This window comes from Triturus cristatus, chromosome 3_2 (genome assembly GCF_964204655.1).
Source record: "Triturus cristatus chromosome 3_2, aTriCri1.1, whole genome shotgun sequence".
NCBI lineage: Eukaryota > Metazoa > Chordata > Amphibia > Caudata > Salamandridae > Triturus > Triturus cristatus.
Genome location: NC_140584.1, coordinates 307,638,436 through 307,658,152, shown reverse-complemented (window position 1 = coordinate 307,658,152; position 19,717 = coordinate 307,638,436). Strand labels below are relative to the sequence as shown.

At 45.8% G+C, this 19,717-nt stretch overlaps 1 protein-coding gene across 3 annotated transcripts in view; it reads left to right on the top strand.

Moving 5' to 3' along the window:
* RPS6KA1 (ribosomal protein S6 kinase A1) overlaps positions 1-19,717 on the top strand; it is an 860,823-nt gene that overhangs the window by 508,292 nt on the left and 332,814 nt on the right. For all 3 annotated transcript variants that reach the window (XM_085647731.1, XM_085647732.1, XM_085647733.1), the window contains one exon: positions 4,434-4,514. In XM_085647731.1, the coding sequence (XP_085503857.1) occupies positions 4,434-4,514 (81 nt within the window). The remainder of the gene's footprint in view (positions 1-4,433; positions 4,515-19,717) is intronic.

Here is a 19,717-nt window from a genome sequence, read left to right as displayed (position 1 = left end):
CTCAAAAGCCACTAGTGTAACCGCAGAGCCATCTAGGACCACCTCTGTGATAAAACAATGTATTTTTGTATGTAGACCCTCATCAGTCAATGGATATGGGCATACCCAGGAGGGGTGCCTAAGAATCTTTCAAGCGCTACACTTTATTTTCCAAGTTTGATATGTAGGCATATACACAATCCTGAAGACAGCAGACTTGTCTGTAGGCTACAAACCCGCCTTGGCACTAGCCATTCGTTTATCTAAACTTTTCATGTTGTTTTCTGTCTTGTCTGTACACCTCTAACACCTCTGTATGTTGGATATTCTTTTTTCAATCTGTGTTGTATTCTGCAAATCAACCAGTGCAGCCAAAATGGGCAATTTCCGCGGTTAGTGTGGAGCCGGAATCTGTAAGCAAATCAGTATCTGTTATGTTATGTTAAACCCACTTGTAAAGCACGCGGTTACCTGGAGGTATCCTGGCGCTAATGGCGCAAATCCCCCAAGAGCATAAAAAAAATGGGCCAGGAGATAGATGGTTAAAGATAGTCCTTATAGATTAAAAAGCCATGTTTTAAGTTGTTTCCTAAAGATAAGAAGGCTGGTTGAATTCCTCAAATTCCAGGGGAGGGCATTCCTTGCCTTGGCAGCACCTGTTATAAAACTTCTGGCCCCCCCATGAGACTTTCTTTATAGGAGGTATAACCACCATTTTGGCTCCTGAGGAGCGCAAGGTTCTCTTAGGGACATACCATTTAAACTGGTTGACCAAAAATTCAGGCCCCTGACCATGCAGTGCTTTGAAAACTAAGCACAATGATTTGAATTGTACCCTTTTCCTAATAGGCAGCCAATGTAGTCTTCGTAGTTCTTTGGCTATAGATACAATTCTAGGGGTGCCTGTCACCAATCTTGCTGCCGAGTTTTGCAGAATCTGCAGTTTGTTTAGGTGCCGCTCTAAGATGTTTCAATAGAGCCCATTGCAGTAATCCAGCCGCGATAGCACCATAGAGGAAACAACTATTCGCAGGCTGTCTTCTGGCAGAAACGGTTTAATCTTTCCTATCATCTTCAGAGATAGGTAGGTGGCCGAGGACGTAACCTTTATCTGATCTTCGGGGGGCGCTAGAGGGCGCCAGACCGACATGGCCGCACTCATGTGAGGCTCTCGCCAGCCGGTCACTTCAAGCATCCGCCATACCCATCCTGTACCCTGGAAACTGGAAGTAACGACGCTCGAGGGATCCTAAGAGGTGCCTGCACATTTGAGGCGACGGTGCGGTGACGAAATCCGCCCTAGCAGGTCCCGCGGGAGGCACTGAAGTCCGCTGGCGCATGAGAGACGGCGAGCACGTGAACGCGACTCCGGTGCTCACACGTGTTCACTAGGCCCGGAACTGCCGGGTGAATCAATCGTCACCGGATTGCCGGAGATAGTGCTGGGGAGCCTGAAGCCGCGAAGAGGCAAAGGAGATAGTGGGTCACGGAGGCGAAGTGAGTTGCGGTTGACAAACGCATGACGATCCTGCCACCCGGGAGCTCAGGAGGTGAGCGTTGATACATTGCGCAGCCCCGGCGTGCCCTGCACATCTAGGGACCGACATTCCATGCACCCTGCCTGAGGAAAGAGCGAGTCGCACTACGACGCTGCTGTGCCTGGACCGTCACAAGGGAGATCGACCAGAAACGGGGCGCCTACTGCAGGAGTGCGTCACGTGCTTCTACTGACCTGCCGAGCCCCGCCACAGGCCCGAGGGGAGGAAACGCTGCTGCCCTGCCGCGGAGGGTGCATCGGGAGGTGGTGGAGGGCTCCCCCTTGTCATTTCGCCTCACGCACATCGCACTGGGAGTCCATGTATCCGCCAAACTAGCGGGAAGGGATTTGCCCGCGAGGCGGTGATAAGTGCCCATCGTTAACCAACCACTGACCGGGCGGTATATACACGGACTGAAATGACGCCGCGATTACGGTCCTGACCTTGGGGACCGTCTCTAACGCCAGTGATCTACGCCGCAAGGGGAATAGAGATACTGAAGCGGGAAACGGACCGGCGACATTGCGGCACAACATACCCTATACCTGCCTAGGACTGCGCTGGTCAGAAGGTCTGGTGCTTTGGAGTGGGGGACGACGCTGCCTGATCCGCCAGCATCATGGGGAAGACAGATAATAAACAATCTAAGCTCCCCTTCGAGACCCAAAAGAAGAAAACCCGCACCCCACTGGCGGGAGACGGGGACTCGGAGGGGACAGATGCGGAGGAAGTGGACTGGAAGGCGCTCCTTCTCAACATGCAGATGAGTCTCTCCTCCATTGATTCAAAGATCGATAATATGTCCAGAAGATTGGGCTCCGTGGTGCACCGACTGGACCAACAGGAGGAACGGGTCAAGGAGACGGAGCAGCGTATTTCGGGGCTTGAGGATGGGGCGGTGGCCAATGCCAACACAGTCTCGCAGATGGAACGGTTACTGAAAGTGATAGCCGATAAGAATGAGGACTTGGAAGCGCGCTCGCGACGAAACAGCGTGCGCCTTGTGGGACTGGCAGAATCAACAGCAGTGGGGAAAATGGAAATATTCATAGAGAAGTTACTATCCGAACTCTTTGGCACGGAGGCCTTCTCCCCATGTTTGGTGGTGGAGCGGGCCCATCGCTCCCTGGGCCCTCGTCCCATTCCCGGAGCGCCCCCGAGACCAATCCTTATCCGTTTCCTGAATTACAGAGACCGCGACACGTTACTACGCCTGGCACGAGAGAAGCAGCCGGTTCAGTATGAAAACACTACGCTCTCATTTTTCCCTGACTTCACGCAGGCTGTACAGGAGACACGCCGGAAATTTGGAGCAGTTAAGAAGCGTCTAATTCAAAGTGATATTCGATACTCCATGCTCTACCCGGCGCGCTTGCGAGTGGTCACCCATGGCAAGACGCACATATTTCAGAACCCGTCCCAGGTGGAACTCTTCCTAAAAGATCATAAGCGTACTCACGAACCTGCCCGAACATCTCCTGGAAGAGAAGGTTCCCGCTCTCCCACATCAGCGCTGGACTGACTAGAGGGGTATGTTTGATATGCTTACTTCCCATTCCACTGGCACTGCATAGAACTATTTAGCCTCTATCGCACAGGTAACCTCACTACTTGTTGTTTCCCTTGCTGGATACTATGGGCTTGGATTGATGATAAGTATAATGATGCCCCGATTGATTCCAGGATACGACTGTTGCTATATAACTTGATCTTGCTCTGGCACACCCTTCCCCCTCCCGCATAGCTTGCCGCTGCTAACCCCAGCGGACGGCGGGTGCAAAATCGGGGGAGTGGGGGTGGCGGGTCTGGAGCCCTGGTGTTTCCCACTTGGGTATTCCCCAACAGATTATGGGTTGGGTTGTTGCACTGTTGTGGGTGGGGGTAGATGCTCGGCATGATTGGGATGTCGCTGTGGGTGGGGGAGGGAATGTTTACGGGATGGTTGTTATTTTGTTTGCACACAGCAGGTATACCGTCACAATGCACATGACATACTCACCTTTTGAATCATCCGTGGGGACAGGGCTCAGGAGTAAGTGGGAGCTTGTCCACACCGGTAAGATTTTTTTTTTTTTTAGAAAGACCACGTCCTTTGCCACTATTAGTGGGTTTAACAAAGCACAGCAAATGGATACTAAAATGTATTGAAACACGTTATGAGAAAGGGAAGAAATCCATTGGGGGTAACTTGCAAGCGCCTTCCAACCAGTTCCATGTACTTAAGTTTGGACTTCAACGAAACATTTTTGCTTTGCCCAGACACTAAAGATGACCCATAATTTAGCATGCATATATAGTTTCATTTTTTGCCTACCTTGAGAGAAAGGAGATACAATGTAGGATTTAATTTTAAAATGTGAATGTTTTTCAGACTGATGGATATTACGTAAGTAACTTACCTTTGTGTAACTTTGAAAGGTCTAAGCATCAGTCAAGCTGGTCCATATTGAGTTGAATATTGAGTATGTCGACTGAAGAGTATGTGCTAACGGGTTGAGGTCTATTTGCTGAAGGTCGTTGGCACATTAGGGTTGTGGAGAGATGTGATCAGATACCAGATTTCTTGGGGGTAAAGGTCAGTTTGTTTTGCCCTAGTGATGGCGGAATGAGGAGAGGGCAGGTTAAGGAATAGACTGTGAACGAGGATGAGGAGCAGTCATTGAAGATTAATAATTGCTATAGGAATTTGATCAAGGAACCCAGCACACAGTTCATAGGGACGGTTTGTGGGCAGAATTAGTGAAGTGGTTAAGCCAAATTTATGGTTCATAGCGGAGTGGGGGGCGGGGTCACAGAGGAATGTTCAGAGCAGGGATGACCAAGTTCAGCACATGTTGTTTTTTTTTAAGTGGGCTGGGAGTGAATGAACAGCAAGGCCTTCCAAATATTTCTGAGCTTGCTTTATTCTCTCCACAGTGCGGGATCGAGTGAGAACAAAAATGGAACGAGATATTCTTGCAGACGTGAACCACCCTTTTGTGGTGAAATTACACTATGGTAAGTACATACGTTTTTATTAATCCTGTACTGTATTTGTGACAAAAATTGTCTGAAGTCACGTTTTTTGCATGGGTAGCCATTTTTGGTAAGGTATATTCTGATAAATCGAATCCTGGTTAGTCTTCTATTCCAACAGATCTATGTCTGTGGAGCACTCCACTGTTGCATGCCAGAAGTATTGCTCATTTTGAGTGACTGGGCTCGCTGGCAACTACAGGAACATGTTTACATTTATCCTAGGAGGCCCTTCCTTGCCTTTGTAGAATTGTTAATCATCAAATGCTCTCTCTCCACTGTTGCTTTTTTCTGAGGAACCCCTTTGTTAAGACCAGTCAGTCACTATTTTGCTGCTCAGTTAGCGGCCCATGTCTTACTCATCTCTGGTCCAATATGTTACAGTGACTTAAACACCTCATTCAGCCACTCAGTCACTTACTTCCTCGATCCTGGCCTTAAATGGTGGAGTCACATGGTCATGACTTAAAGTATCTGGCCACCCACCCTGCTAAACAAATTAGAAATACTTGTTTTTTTTTAAGCTCTTCTATTTGAAACAAAATGCGCCCACTGCCATGAAACGTTGCACGTTATTATTAATGTCCTGGGACTTTAATGAATGGTAAATTCATTGAATAATTAAATTCTGGGAGGCACTGATATTTGTCAATTTAAAATCCAAGACCCCTTCATGGCAGCTTTTGGTTTCCTAGCCTCCGATTCGCAACACAATTTCTGGTAGTTGACACTCCTCTTCAACAATTAGTTCTACCATTCCTTCAGACGAAGGACCCTGCTGCAAATTGGCACAGCTGTAAACCTACAAGAAAGAAAATATTCATACTGTTTGTTGGTTCCTTTTATCTTAAAATCAGCCTCTAACGGTCACATCTGATTGATGATAACCTGGAACAGTTAAAAATCAATTTGTAACCAACTGGTCAAGCTGAGTACCTCTGAGGTATTTAAGTCCTACTTCATTCATGTCTTGCAAAAAATTCGTAATTGTCATCCAGCTGTTCTTTTTTCAAATAAACTGATTGATGCCCTCCCCGGGTGGGGAAACAGTGGTCAGCCCACCCCCTTAAGCAAGAGTTGGATCTCCTATATCTAGCTCTCTTTCGCCCAGTTTTGCAGCTCCTGTCCATTGCTTCTCTAGAGATACAAACCCCACTGATCAATCCATTTTGTCTTCGGTCCTTTAATCATTCTGTATATCTTTCACTTTTACTGTATTGCAGCCATTTACTTTTTTAATGTATATTCACTCTTTCACTGCCCATCCCTTTTCTTGGAATCAAGGTTTTCTCTTATGCTACTTGGGTCCTACTCTGCCTGCTTCTAATCGCGGGCTAAAAGTTTCTAGGTCATAATTGCCTTACAAAAACCCCAACATGCTCGTAACATTGGCATACCATAATCTATTTATTGAATTATTTTTTTTTTCCTTTCTTTATATTTTTTTAGCAGTCCAGTGCTGTTTTTAATTCTAATGCTTCTCCGCCACGATTCAGAGGCAGTTGGTTGATGCTTTCCACTTTTTCTTTTTTGGCTGAGATTCTTGAAGTGGAGATGTTTTTATTTTGGAGACTACGTGGGTACTGGTCCTACTAGGCACAATTTCAAGGAATTGCATGGTAGCGTTAAGTGTTTGGATGCATTCACACTGGCTCAAACTCAAAATACACATGACGTGGGATGGTGGTCAGTGATAGCAAAGGGCCCTGGTGTACCCTTTCTGACTCGATACTGTGGCCTGTTACTGTTCCACCTGGGTAAGTTTCTGTTTCAGACCTTAATGGAGTCTCTCACTGCACCCTCTAATTACAGACCTTACTGGCTCTCATTCTCATGTGGCTGGAAGTCCGCTTTCATCCTTTCACACTAGCAAAGTGTGTGCAGCTATAGAGCTTCTCTAGGGATGCCTATTACAACACTGCTGCCCTTTTATTAACTGGCACACTGATGTTTGAACATATCTTTGCAGAATTGTCTAGTCTTAAATGATTCCCAGAGGATCACAGTATAGCGCCAGCACTTCAACTTAAGGTTATAACAAGAGACAACGGTTCCTGTGTAAACAATTGTAAACAATACACAATATTGCAATGCACAATGACAATGGGAATAGGGGTAGGAGAGATATCCAAAAAGAGGAGAGACCACATACAGCGTAATACTAGTAAGTTTAGAATGTTTATATGCAAAAATATTTACAGTAGTATTCAATAGAAGTGCGTAGTGTCGCCAAGTGAACATGGAACTCATAACACTGCTTGAAAATTTGTGACATAAAAAACAGGTTTCCATAATGACAGTCGACCATTGGTTTAGTACAGGATGAACACAGTCCTCTGATATAGTAATCAAGACTGGTAAATGGTTTGCTTTCAATACGGTCGACGTTTCGACCCCGTTTGCTGTGAGGGGTCTCTTCAGGACATATCAATGCAGGGACATCTGTGGATTGATAACAAATTGGAATAAGTCGTGGTGGGCCAAAACCAGCAAGGAAGCTGGAATTATATGCAACCAAGTAAAGTGAAAAGGGTACCTCAGGAAGGATACGACTGTCAAGATGATATTGGTGCTCTCCAGGGAAGTGAAGAAAAGGAAAGGAAAAGTCACTCACATGGGATCCCAGCCGGGTACTAGGAGAGTACAAAAGGCGCGTTACAATTGTTTGGAAAACTCATGTATATTACACTGTAGAACAGGTTATGTACACGTAATCAATCACAGGATTAGGAAGGAGACAGATTTACCCCAGTGAGGGGAGGGCAGTCTTCAAAACAGGCTAAGTACAATGACTTGCTTCTGATTTCTGGTAGCGCGGCAATCTTGTGGATAATTTTCAGTGGAACACGAAGTAAACACGACCGATGCGTGTTGTGTCAGCGTGTGTCTGTGAAGGGAGAAAAAGCCACTGTAATAGAGGATTATAGCAGCACGAGCAGGGTAGGCAAAGGGGGCGAGCAAGCTGTGCTCTTACCGTGGAAGCGACACAATGGCAGCAGGAGTGATTCCAGAGACGCGTGCAGCCGCTACTCGTCAGGGAAGAAGACTGCGCGAGTCCGTCTCCTTTGGTGAAAGACAGAGGCTGCGCTCGTACGGGAGCAATATAGGTGTTTTTTCCTGCCAAAATGCAGCGAGGACAAACCGACCAAGCTGGGGATCGTGGTCTGTGGCTCCTATCTGTTGTGCTGTGATCATGGTGGCAGACCTAGCCTAGTTTGGAAGAGAACAAGATACAGGGTGGGTCAGTTGAAGAAAAAGCCATACGTAACTGGTGTGGTACAGGAATTATAAATAAGCAATTGCGGAATTCCATGCATACAATGGACCCTCAAGATAGTCCTGGATGGCGGCCTATTGATAAACAGATAACCAAGGCAAGGTAACAGAGTGGGAGCAGATGTTATTGCTAGTTAGCGGGACAAATGCTGCAGACAGTATGCTCGAGGACCAGGTTCTGTAGTTTGGAAAGTTCAGTTGGCTAGAGTGGCCACAAAACCATGCCATTCTTCCGCTGTATTCAGTCCTTCGATGACAGAATTGGTCTCTTCTATCCATTGATATTCTAATCTCTGTAGAATGTGTGACATGTCTACCCCTCTTTCAGGTACAGTCGCTTTGTCAATTACCTGCCATTTGATCATCCGCTGTGTGGTTCTTTTCGTTATAATGTGATACCAGAGGGGCATTTTGTACTGAACATCTTTTTCTACTTCTGTGTTGACCAATCCATGATTTGACAGGTTGTGACGTTTGTCCAATGTATGGTAGATGACAGGGGCACCATACACAATAAACAACATTTCTTGTGTTACACTTCGAAAACAAGTTTAAAACTTGTTTTACATTGGCATGCTCAAAAAAATCTGTATCTGTTCTGAATGTACATGCAACAGTTACCACACTTGTAATGGCCTTTGATCTCTGGAAGGCCCCAGACTGATTCAAGTGTTCCTGTTTTTTGCCTGGTAATGGCTTGTGTGGAGGAATGTATAAGATGGTCTTTGACATTTTTGCCCCGTTTATATGCAAACATGGGGGTTCCAATACCAGAGTCTATACTTTTGATCAGATCCCAATTTTTTGTGATCAGGTTACGAATCCTATTTGTGTGGATACCAAATGTGATTACACAAATGAGTCTATTCTCAGGTGTTTTTTCTTTGATAGTGAGTAGGTCTTCCCTGGGCCAAAACCAAGCTCGCTTGAGGGAGTTTCTAACTATTCTGTTTGGATAGCCTCTAGCTAGTAGTTTTGCCTTCAATACCTGAGCTTCTTTATATAGTCCTCTTTATGAGAACAGTTTCTGCGCAGTCGCAGGAATTTTCCAAATGGTAAGCCATCCTTGTGGGCACGTGGATGGGGACTGTTATATGCAAGAAGGGTGTTCCTCTCAGTCTGTTTCCTATGGAGGCTAGTGTATAATTCATGTTTGATTGCTCGATCAAGAAAAGCTCTTTCTGACTTATGAATGGTGGATGTGAATGTGAGTGTCTCTGGACATTGAGGTACATTACAAAGTTATGGAAATCCCCTTCTGCTCCTGACCATATTAAAAAGATATTGTCAATGTACCGTTTCCGACATTTGAACGGTAGCCATTGGATGTGGATTGGGAATGGGTCTGTTCAACGTGATCCATGTAAATATTTGCTAGATTGGGAGCGAAAACTGCTCCCATCGAAGTACTTGAGCTGTGCTGATAATATTTGCCCTCGGATGTGAAATAGTTGTATTGTGAAATAGTTGTATTGTAAAGCAATCCTCAGTAGGGAGATGATAAAGTTATTGGGAACCTGCAGTGGCCTGGGCCGTGTCTCTAGTAATTTCTCAATTATCAGAATGCTCTCCTCTTGAGGTATATTTGTATACAATGAAGAGATATCTAGAGTGGCCAGCCAATCTGTGTCCAAATTGTAGGGCATATTGTCAATTAGATTAATCGTATACATACTGTCCCTGACATAGGTCTCCTGTATAGAGACAAAGTCTTTAATGAAAAAAATCAATCTACCTGCCAATTAGTTCAAGAACCGAACCACATCCAGAGAGGATTGGTCGCCCTGGTGGATTTGTGGTGCTTTTATGAATCTTGGGCAAGGTATTATAAGACCTGGAGTACGGGAATTTTTAGTGTTCAGGATCTCAAATTCTTGTTTGTTTATAAAGCCTTGTTATTTAGGATTGAGTGACAATTTTTTGTAATGTCTCTCCTCGTTTATTTGTTTTTGGATTTCACTTTCAGAATCTTTGCGGTCTTGAATGACAATCCCCCCTGCCTTATCGGCTAGTTTAAGAATTATACTCTTATCATTTTTGAGGTCTTGTAATGCTCTCCTTTCTTGTAAAGTGATGTTAAATGGTATACAGCATTTGGATGATTTAAGATAATCTAAGCCACTCAGCATCATCTTTTCAAAAGTGAGCAGGGAATTGGAAGGATAGAAAGTTGTGGGCGGTTTCAGGCCCGTGACTGAATCTAGTGAAGTAAAAGGCCTGTCCTTGAAGAACAGTTTCAGACGGATCTTCCAGAAGAATCGAAATAACTGTCTTTAAATTTAAAAAAGTTTGTTTTCTCAGTAATCACAAATGATAAACCCTTACTCAGTAGGGAGATCTCTGCAGAGGATAGTGTGTTTTGTGACAAATTAAAGATGGGTATTGTCTCTGTGTTGGGAACATGGCTGTCTAATATGGTTATGGACCCCATTGATAGTGTTTCCTTCATGTTTGGCGTTCGCCTGGGTATTGATACCATGTCTTGCCTTTGCCCTTGGAACCTCTCTCTAAAAAAAAAAAGGCTGACCAGGTTGGGTGTCAGTGCGACTCGGTCCTGGCTGCGCGTCAGAGCCCCCTGAAGATTCTGAGAGTGAGTGGCTGATTTCTCTTGAATCTGCCCCAGGTATTTTTTCTATTTTGTGTGGCAAATGTGGTGTAGTAATCTAACCTAAAATATGGATAGGCTTTCTCCTTGGTGAAAATGTTGATATCTTTGGTCACCTTAGCTGCCTTTTGCTTTAGTTCATAGGAGTTGAATTCCTCAATGGTTTTATTCAATTTATCTAGGAGGGCCTTCGCCTCTATCATGCCATCTCCTCCTAGCAGTTTTCTCTAGCTCTTATATCTCTTTAAGCTCTGCTTTAGAGTGTTCCAAAGTGGTCTCTACTCTTAACACCATCCAATGGCGTACGAGGTTGGTAGAGATGTGACTGAAACCACCTTTGAATTTTGGATCCTCTCTAAAATTTCCTGGTATGTTCCTCACTTGTAAAACTTGTGGGATTATTTCTGCCTTCAGGTACTCGGTTAGCATACGAGCATGTAGCTCTGTTCTAACATGTTCTTTATTTGGTTCAAGTTTCTCCAACAGTATTTGTCTTTGGCTCACAGATTTGTTGGGTTGCACAGAAAAAAGTGATGGCCCACTAATCATCTTCGCTATATATTCATCAGTATATTGTGGCGCTTCTCTTTCAGACATCATACCCCAGCTAAACCCAAATGAGAATAGGGCGATTGGGAAATATTTGAGGAAAAATTAATCCCTTGCGGTGCAGCCACCACTCTAAGAGGCGTGTCAGGATAGTGTAATGTACATGAGTGTTCAAAACAATTGTAACACGCCTTTAGTACTCTCCTAGTTCCTGGCTGGGATCTCATGTGAGTACCTTTTCCTTTCTTCACTTCCCTGGAGAGTACCAATATCACCTTGACAGTCGTATCCTTCCTCAGGTACCTTTTTCACTTTACTTATTTGCATATAATTCCAGCGTCCTTGCTGGTTTTGGCCCACCACGACTTATTCCAAATTGTTATCAACCCACAGATGTCCCTGCATTGATAGGTCCTTAAGAGACCCCTGTAAGAAACTGGCTCTATATATACTGCACCAAAGTGAGGTACAGTGTGTATAGAGTCCAAGAGTCTCCAGAGGTTTTGCAGAGGCTAAAGTTAGATATAACCTTACTCTCTACAGTGGTAGCTTGGTCGAGCAGTAAGGCAGTCTCAGAGGACAGTGTAAAGCATTTGATGTACACACTCAGTCAGCAAATGGTCTCACACACTCAAGAACTGAACTCTAGGCCAATTGCTTTGTATAAAAAAAAAATACTGTTATTTCTAGAACCAAGCAAGCCTGGTACAGGTAAGCATATAAATACTTTGCAGTAGTGATTGTCTTGTTTGAACACAGTTCAGAATTGCAGTATAACTGGTACTGGTTTTGATTACAGGTTTAAGAAAGCAGATTGCAACACATTGCAGGTATAGTACATTCAATTGAATGGGCTTTTTAAGTAAAATGCAGTTAATTACTTTTTAGATAACTTTTCTAACCACAGGACTGGGTCCTAGATTCAGCCCAGGGACATTTCCTGAAAACAGGTGGGTAAATGCGTTTTGGTTAAGGGTATGATTTTTAAGGAATATTATTGTTTTTCAAAAGTTGACACTTAAACTTTTTCACATAGAATCACCAATGTTATCCTATGGGAGGAAATTCACTTAGGTAAGTTAGGTTATCGTTACTTTTTCTTACTCAGTGCCAGATCCTGGATTCAGCACTGGAGCGTTTCCTGAAAACAGTTGACTAAAATAGTTTTTGTTAGACAGGCGATTCTTAAGGAATATTTGTATGTTGCAAAAATCGACAGAAGAATTTCTGGTAAAAACCAGGCAATGTTATCCTATGGAGGAAAATCAAGTTATCGTAAAATCAGTTGTAATGACTTTTTCTGGTCAGTGTTGGGCACCTAAGTCCAGTACTGGGATCTCTCCTGAGATCAGGTGAGTAATTTCGTTTATCGGACAATTTTTACGGAAAATTTCAACGTTTCAAAACTCGACACTTAGAAGAATTTCCAAGTGAAAACCAGTCAATGTTACCCTATGGAGAAAATGTAAGTTATCGGCTTTCAGGTAAGTACTCGACTGGCAGAGTTAAGGTTCTGGGGCAAGACTCGGTGGTCTCCCAGGTTCAGGTTTGTACTGTTGTTGCACCCTCAACGACACAGGGGCGGCCGGATGCAGAGAGAGTAGGCCCAATGTTAACCTATGGGGGGGGAGGGGGCCTTTGGTTGGTGGCTGCTAGCATGCAGGCCACGCGGCTTTGGGAGCAAAGCTCCTGGTCACTTACTCAGGGCAAGTGGGGAAGTCGAACAGGGTAGTTGGTGCACCCTCAGCGGCACTGGGGCAGCCGGGTGCAGTGGGCTTCTGGGCCGACGGGCGCCCAATTGATTTCAATGGAAAAGCTGCGAGACAAACAAAGGCTGCAAACTCGGACGGTGATTCTTCAGGTGCAGCCAACACTTCGAGAGGTAAGTTGGGAAGCTGTAGGTTGGGTAGACACCCAGGAGTTGGGCACAGGGGGCCGGGGGGCGCCAGGTGCAGGAGTGTTGTTTGGCGTCAGGAAATCTTACCCTCTGCTGGTCGTGGTTGGAAGGGTCCCTGGTGTTGAGGCTGCAGGCGTCGAAGTGAGTCCTTGGATGCTGGATTCTGGGTCACTGTCGCCGAGGGGAAGTCCTCTTGGTCTTTGCACCCGCTGAGCCCGTCCCGAGTTAAAGTGGACAGAGTGGGCAGGATCCGCGGTCTCAGGCCGGGGCCTCGGGTTGCAGATGTTTGAGCAGGGCCACTGCTCGTGGGAGTCCCAGTCCTTAGTTGAGCAAGGCAGCCAGGTCCTCCGGGGTTTGAGGTTTCTGACCACTGAAGAAGCCGGGGTTTAGCAGGATCGAGGGTCGACTGGCCGGTAGGGCTGGGGCCAAGTCAGTTGTTGTCGTCCTCTTGTTAGCAGCTGCACGGCTGGTCTTCTTTCTTCTTGTAGTTTCGGAATCTGGATCTGAGGAAGGAAGGTTCAGGGTGCCCCTAAATACTACATTTAGGGGTGTTACAGGTAGGTAAAGGGCAGGGACCAATGGGTCCCTTCCCTGGGGTGGGTACACCCCCTATTCTGCCACTCTCCAGTGGGAGGGGGGCATAAGCTTGTCCCTGGTTGGCTGGGTCCCCCCATCCTCAAGATGGCGGGGACTAGAGTTTGTGCTTCACCTCGCCTCCCCCACCTTAGGGGTGGAGTTGGCACTTCTATTCCTCACTTTGTTTTTCCCGCCAGGTCTCCCACCCAAAGTAGGGGGTAGAACCAGTGGGGACCAGTTGCGGAGCACGGCAAGTGGTCTGGAGAAGCTCACAAAGTCGGCATGCCTTTGAAGCTTCTCCTTCGTGAACCCTGCCCATCCTGGGGGAGGAGGCTTGGCACCTCGTCCCAGGATGTGCATTGTTTCAGACCCCCGAGAGCAGCAAGCTCTCGACCCAGGGGTCCAGAAACATCTCTGGTGGTCAAAAACACATGAGCTCCACACTGTGTGGAGGAGGGAACAAGAGGCACAGGGTTTTAGGAGCTAGCAGCCTCCAACTATGAATGTTTAACCACAAAAGAGCTGTTCCTAAAGTGATAACCACTCTAAGGTTTGAGTTATATTGTGAGTGGGGACATCTCACAAAATGTAACGGACTGGTCTCACACACCACCTGGTGTCATGCTTCATCATTGACCAGTCCTCGCCCTCTAAAACCTTGGTTTGATAGAGTGCGGGCATACACCTTACGACAGGGATGCACTTCTAAAATAAGTGGGGGCCCGTGTATGAGTGAGTGAGATTAAAAATCATTATAGTTATCCTCACTGTGTTTTTTAATGTGAAAGGTAACTATATGATGTTTAAAAGCAGGTGACTGTATTTGGGGGAATTAGTGTCCCCTAACCGTTGTGTTTAGAGGTCGACATTTTTCTGCCGTCTTGGCCCAGGAGGGTCCAGGGCATTCATCAGGACCTAAATATGTAAATGGGGGCTCCGTTCTTACCAAAAGTGGCAAGAGTGTACCACTGTGTGGGCGTGATCACTGTCACACTCCACAATTGGATGGCTCCTAGATTCAAGCCTGTAAAAGAAAATGTAGGGAGAGAAAAATATAACAGACCGTAGTAGTGGCGAATAACTGAACTCAATACATGCACTGATCCAGTTTCTATGTGAGTGACTACTCATGTGACATGTGCCACTCAATTTGTGTACATGATGGGGATGCAAAGGTGAGAGCACGTGTCTCACTGTTCTTACCCTAAAAACCAAAGCTACTGGCCCCATGGGAGGAGGGGAGGGGAAACCCCGGTTTGTCAGAACCTGTGGAAAAAAACATATAGATCACAGCTGGCGTTAGAATTATGGTTTTTCAAGTACAAACACACAGAACATTCATCCTCAATTGTGCTAATTGCCCCAAAGTACTTTCATTCAATGTCCGACATGTGTGGGAGCAGAGGAAAGCGATCTGCATGTGGTCTTGTTTTGTCCAACTTACAAGGCCGCCAGGAAATATTGGCTCCTACCACTTATTAGAAACCTTGGTTTTAGGGAGTACCTCCCGGTGTATAGAATTTTAAAAACTGACGTTTCAGGTCCAATTGTGTTTGCACTAGCCAAATTTCTTACCAATGTCTGGTATATTCGTACCCGTATTTTAAAGTCGCAGGCTCCCACCTAATTTTAAGTTCTAATTTTAATTGTATGGTCTTTTATCTGATGTGTTTCCTGATTATTTTTCTTTGACGGTTTTACATGTTCATATGTGTTTCTTGTGTATATCTTTTATGGCCAAATTGGCCGAAATAAAGATTAAATATATAAAAATATATATACTTTCATTCAATCCGATCTCATTCACACCCTTACTGCCTCAAGGAAAGTTTCCTGCGTGGATCCTAGGCGACTGCTCCCGTTCCTCCCCGGTGTAAGACTGGGTGGAGAGCCGTTGTGCTTTTATTGTCTGCTCACTTAAGCAAATTGGTTTTAAGTGGTGCTAAGTGAAATCAGGTGCGTGGTTTCCTGAGTCCCTGAAGGGGAAGCCTGATTCATCCATGGCCGCATTGTGCACATGCTCAGTGTGAATAAACCCGGAGCACTGCTTCCTGTGTCCTTAGGGCGCGAGTGCCTGGTTTCAAAATGGTGGAGTTACGCACATGCTCAGATTAGAGAAGTGAAGCGCGTGACGGAAATCACTGAGAAAGTGCACGGTGGTCCGTGTCCTACGCGACTGTGCCTAGTTTTAAATTGGCAAAAGTACACGCATGCTCTTGTGTGCTATTGGTGCGTGACTGCCAAGGCACCCGATGTGGAAACGGGTGGGCGGCCAATTACTGTCATGCAAGGTGAAATTCTACCTAGATTTTTTAGCTGCCCAGAGGGGCGAGATTTTTCAGAAGGGGCAGAAGTACACGTCTGCTCTGTGTGTGACTGGTGCGTGACTGCGAAGCACCCGGTGTGTGAACGGGTGAGTGGCTGATTGCCCAGAACAAAGGGGGGGTATTCTACCCAGAGTCTAGAGCTGTCCAGATGGGCGATGTTGTGCGTGTACTAGCGGGAAGTTTTCGGTTGGACTTGCTCTGATGCACTTGTGCAAACAGGTATTCCAAAGGAAAATCATAATAAGGGTGATAAGGGTAAGGATGTCAAATGTTGGGTATTAGCACTGAGTGTCTGCGCCATCATTTCGATTCATGCGTTAAGCCTGGGTGAGAGACGGTTCCAGCTGGGGGAGGATGACTTTGGAGGGCATGTGGCCTATTAGCCTCACGACTTCGGCTTAGTTTAAAAGCCAGCTAAGTGTGATAATTCCAGGTAGACTCAGCCCATTTTAAGTAAACTCATTTAAGACAGGGCACTGCATGTACCGATGGTTTCACAGTGTCATGTGATGGTATACCAGGTACACTCCTGTCTGTGTTAGTGTGAATTAATCTACTGGTAGTTGTTAGAGGTTTCAACGCCCCATTTGGAGTCACGGTATTTCATCTTTGAGCCCTTTGTCCCAGGTTCGTAAACGGAACACCCAGCGTTGTTCTCTTACATGTAGGGCTTTAGTAAGGTCAAACTTTCGTTTTTTCATTACTTCCAGAATAGTCCATTTCAGGTCTGTGTCTTTATGATTTTGTTCAGTGAAATGACGAGTCAGTTTGGTGTTGGTCTTTTTACACCGAATCGTGCTCCGATGTTCATTGATACGCACTTTGATTTTCCTGGTGGTCATGCCAACGTATTTGAGGTCGCATGGGCAGTTCAAGAGGTATACGACGTTCTCCGTGTTGCAATTACTGAATTCTCGCAGTTGCCAAGGGATCCCCGTTCCTATGTCTACCTCCTTGGTATTAGTAGTGAGTGCGCAGGATGTACAGTTCCCACAGGAGAAGTTGCCGACGGGCCGTGGTTGGCTCCACAGGGTTTGTTGTTCCTCTTCTCCGGTCGATGGTCTCTTTGCGTGTACTAGTTTGTCGCGCAGACTCCTGTTCCTTCTAAAGGCAAATAAAGGTGGCTGCCACTGGTTTCCAGCGCTATTGAGGCTGTGCCAGTTTTTTCTAGATTTTTTTGTACTTTGTTTGAGATCGGAGTGTATGTCGTAACGCATACTGGTCTTTTGGTGTCTCCTCTTGTTATATCCTCTAGTAGTGACTCTCTTGGATTGTTCCTGGCACGTTTCCTTGCTCGTCTCACCATTTTTCTTGGGTAGTGGTGTTATAGAAGTTTATTTTCCAGTTGTTCAGCCTGCTCTCAATGGAGGTTGTATTCGAGCAGTTCCGTCGGATTCGGAGGAACTGACCTACCGGGAGGTTTTGTCTCAGGGCCCTAGGATGGTAGCTCTCATAGAGAAGTAAACTGTTTTTATCTGTGGTTTTGTTATGAACCTTTGTTGTGAATCCTTCTTGGGTTATGGTAATGTCTAGATCCAGAAAAATTGTGTGGTTCACATCAATAGTGTGTGTGAATCTGATATGGGTGTCCTTGGAATTGACCCATTGGACAAATTCTGTTGCCTCTTCCTTGGTTCCCTGCCATACAATCAGCACATCATCAATAAAGCGTTTCCACACCTTAAGGTGTTTCAGGAATGGATTATTAGGATTGTAAATGTGGTCTTCCTCAAATTGTTGGACATAGAGACATGCCATGCTTGGGGCAAAAGTGCTGCCCATCGAAGTACCGGTAATCTGGTGGTAGATGGTGTTTTCGAATTTGAAATAAATCTCAGTTAGTGCTAATTCAGCACATTCCATCACAAAATGTTGGGGAGTGATGAAATTCCACTCCATGTTTAGAATAATTTGTTCCACCACTTTCCAGGTTCGTCTCTGTGGTATGCTTGTGTATAAGGCCTCTATGTCCATTGTTATGAGATGGTTCTCTGTAGGATCTATTTCCAGATCTCGGAGAAGGCAAAGGACATCCTTGGTGTCCCTAAGGTAGGAATGTGATGTTTTCACAATCGGTCTGAGGAACCAATTGCAAAACTTCGAAAGAGGTTCCAGAACTGATCCAATCCCGTATACGATGGGTCCAAAGTCATCCTGCCCCCAGCTGAAACCGTCTCTCACCCAGGTTTAGCGCATGAATCGAAATGATAGCGCAGACACTCAGTGCTAATGCCCAACATTTGACATCCTTACCCTTATCACCCTTATTATGATTTTCCTTTGGAATACCTGTTTGCACAAGTGCATCAGAGCAAGTCCAACCGAAAACTTCCCGCTAGTACGCGCACAACATCGCCCATCTGGGCAGCTCTAGACTCTGGGTAGAATACCCCCCCTTTGTTCTGGGCAATCAGCCGCTCACCCGTTCACACACCAGGTGCTTCGCAGTCACGCACCAGTCACACACAGAGCAGACGTGTACTTCTGCCCCTTCTGCAAAATCTCGCCCCTCTGGGCAGCTAAAAAATCTAGGTAGAATTTCACCTTGCATCACAGTAATTGGCCGCCCACCCGTTTCCACATCGGGTGCCTTGGCAGTCACGCACCAATAGCACACAAGAGCATGCGTTTACTTTTGCCAATTTAAAACTAGGCACTGTCGCGTATGGCACGGACCACCGTGCACTTTTCCTCAGTGATTTCCGTCACGCGCTTCACTTCTCTAATCTGAGCATGTGCGTAACTCCACCATTTTGAAACCAGGCACTCGCGCCCTAAGGACACAGGAAGTAGTGCTCCGGGTTTATTCACACTGAGCATGTGCACAGTGCGGCCATGGATGAATCAGGCTTCCTCTCCAGGGACACAGGAAACCACGCACCTGATTTCACTTAGCACCACTTAAAACCAATTTGCTTAAATGAGCAGACTATAAAAGCACAACAGCTCTCCACCCAGTCCTACACCGGGGAGGAACGGGAGCAGTCGCCTAGGATCCACGCAGGAAACTTTCCTTGAGGCGGTAAGGGTGTGAATGAGATCGGATTGAATGAAAGTACTTTGGGGCAATTAGCACAATTGAGGATGAATGTTCTGTGTGTTTGTACTTGAAAAACCATAATTCTCACGCCAGCTGTGATCTGTTTTTTTCCACAGGTTCTGACAAACAGGGGTTTCCCCTCCCCATCTCCCATGGGGCCAGTAGCTTTGGTTTTTAGGGTAAGAACAGTGAGACAAGTGCTCTCACCTTTGCATCCCCTTCATGTACACAAATTGAGTGGCACATGTCACATGAGTAGTCACTCACACAAACTGGATCAGAGCATGTATTGAGTTCAGTTATTCGCCACTACTACGGTCTGTTATATATTTTTTTCTCTCCCTACATTTTCTTTTACAGGCTTGAATCTAGGAGCCATCCAATTGTGGAGTGTGACAGTGATCACACCCACACAGTGGTACACTCTTGCCACTTTTGGTAAGAACGGAGCCCCCATTTACCTATTAAGGTCCTGATGAATGCCCTTGACCCTCCTGGGCCAAGACGGCAGAAAAATGTCGACCTCTAAACACAACGGTTAGGGGACACTAATTCCCCCACATACCGTCACCTGCTTTTAAACATCATATAGTTACCTTTCACATTAAAAAACACAGTGAGGATAACTATAATGATTTTTAATCTCACTCACTCATACATGTGCCCCCACTTAGTTTAGAAGTGCATCCCTGTCGTCAGGTGTATGCCCGCCCTCTATCAAACCAAGGTTTTAGAGGGCGAGGACTGGTCAATGATGAAGCATGACACCAGGTGGTGTGTGAGACCAGTCCGTTACTTTTTGGGAGATGTCCCCACTCACAATATAACTCAAACCTTATAGTGGTTATCACTTTAGGAGCAGCTCTTTTGTGGTTAAACATCTCTGGTGGTGGCAGCCTGCGCAGCCACTCAGTC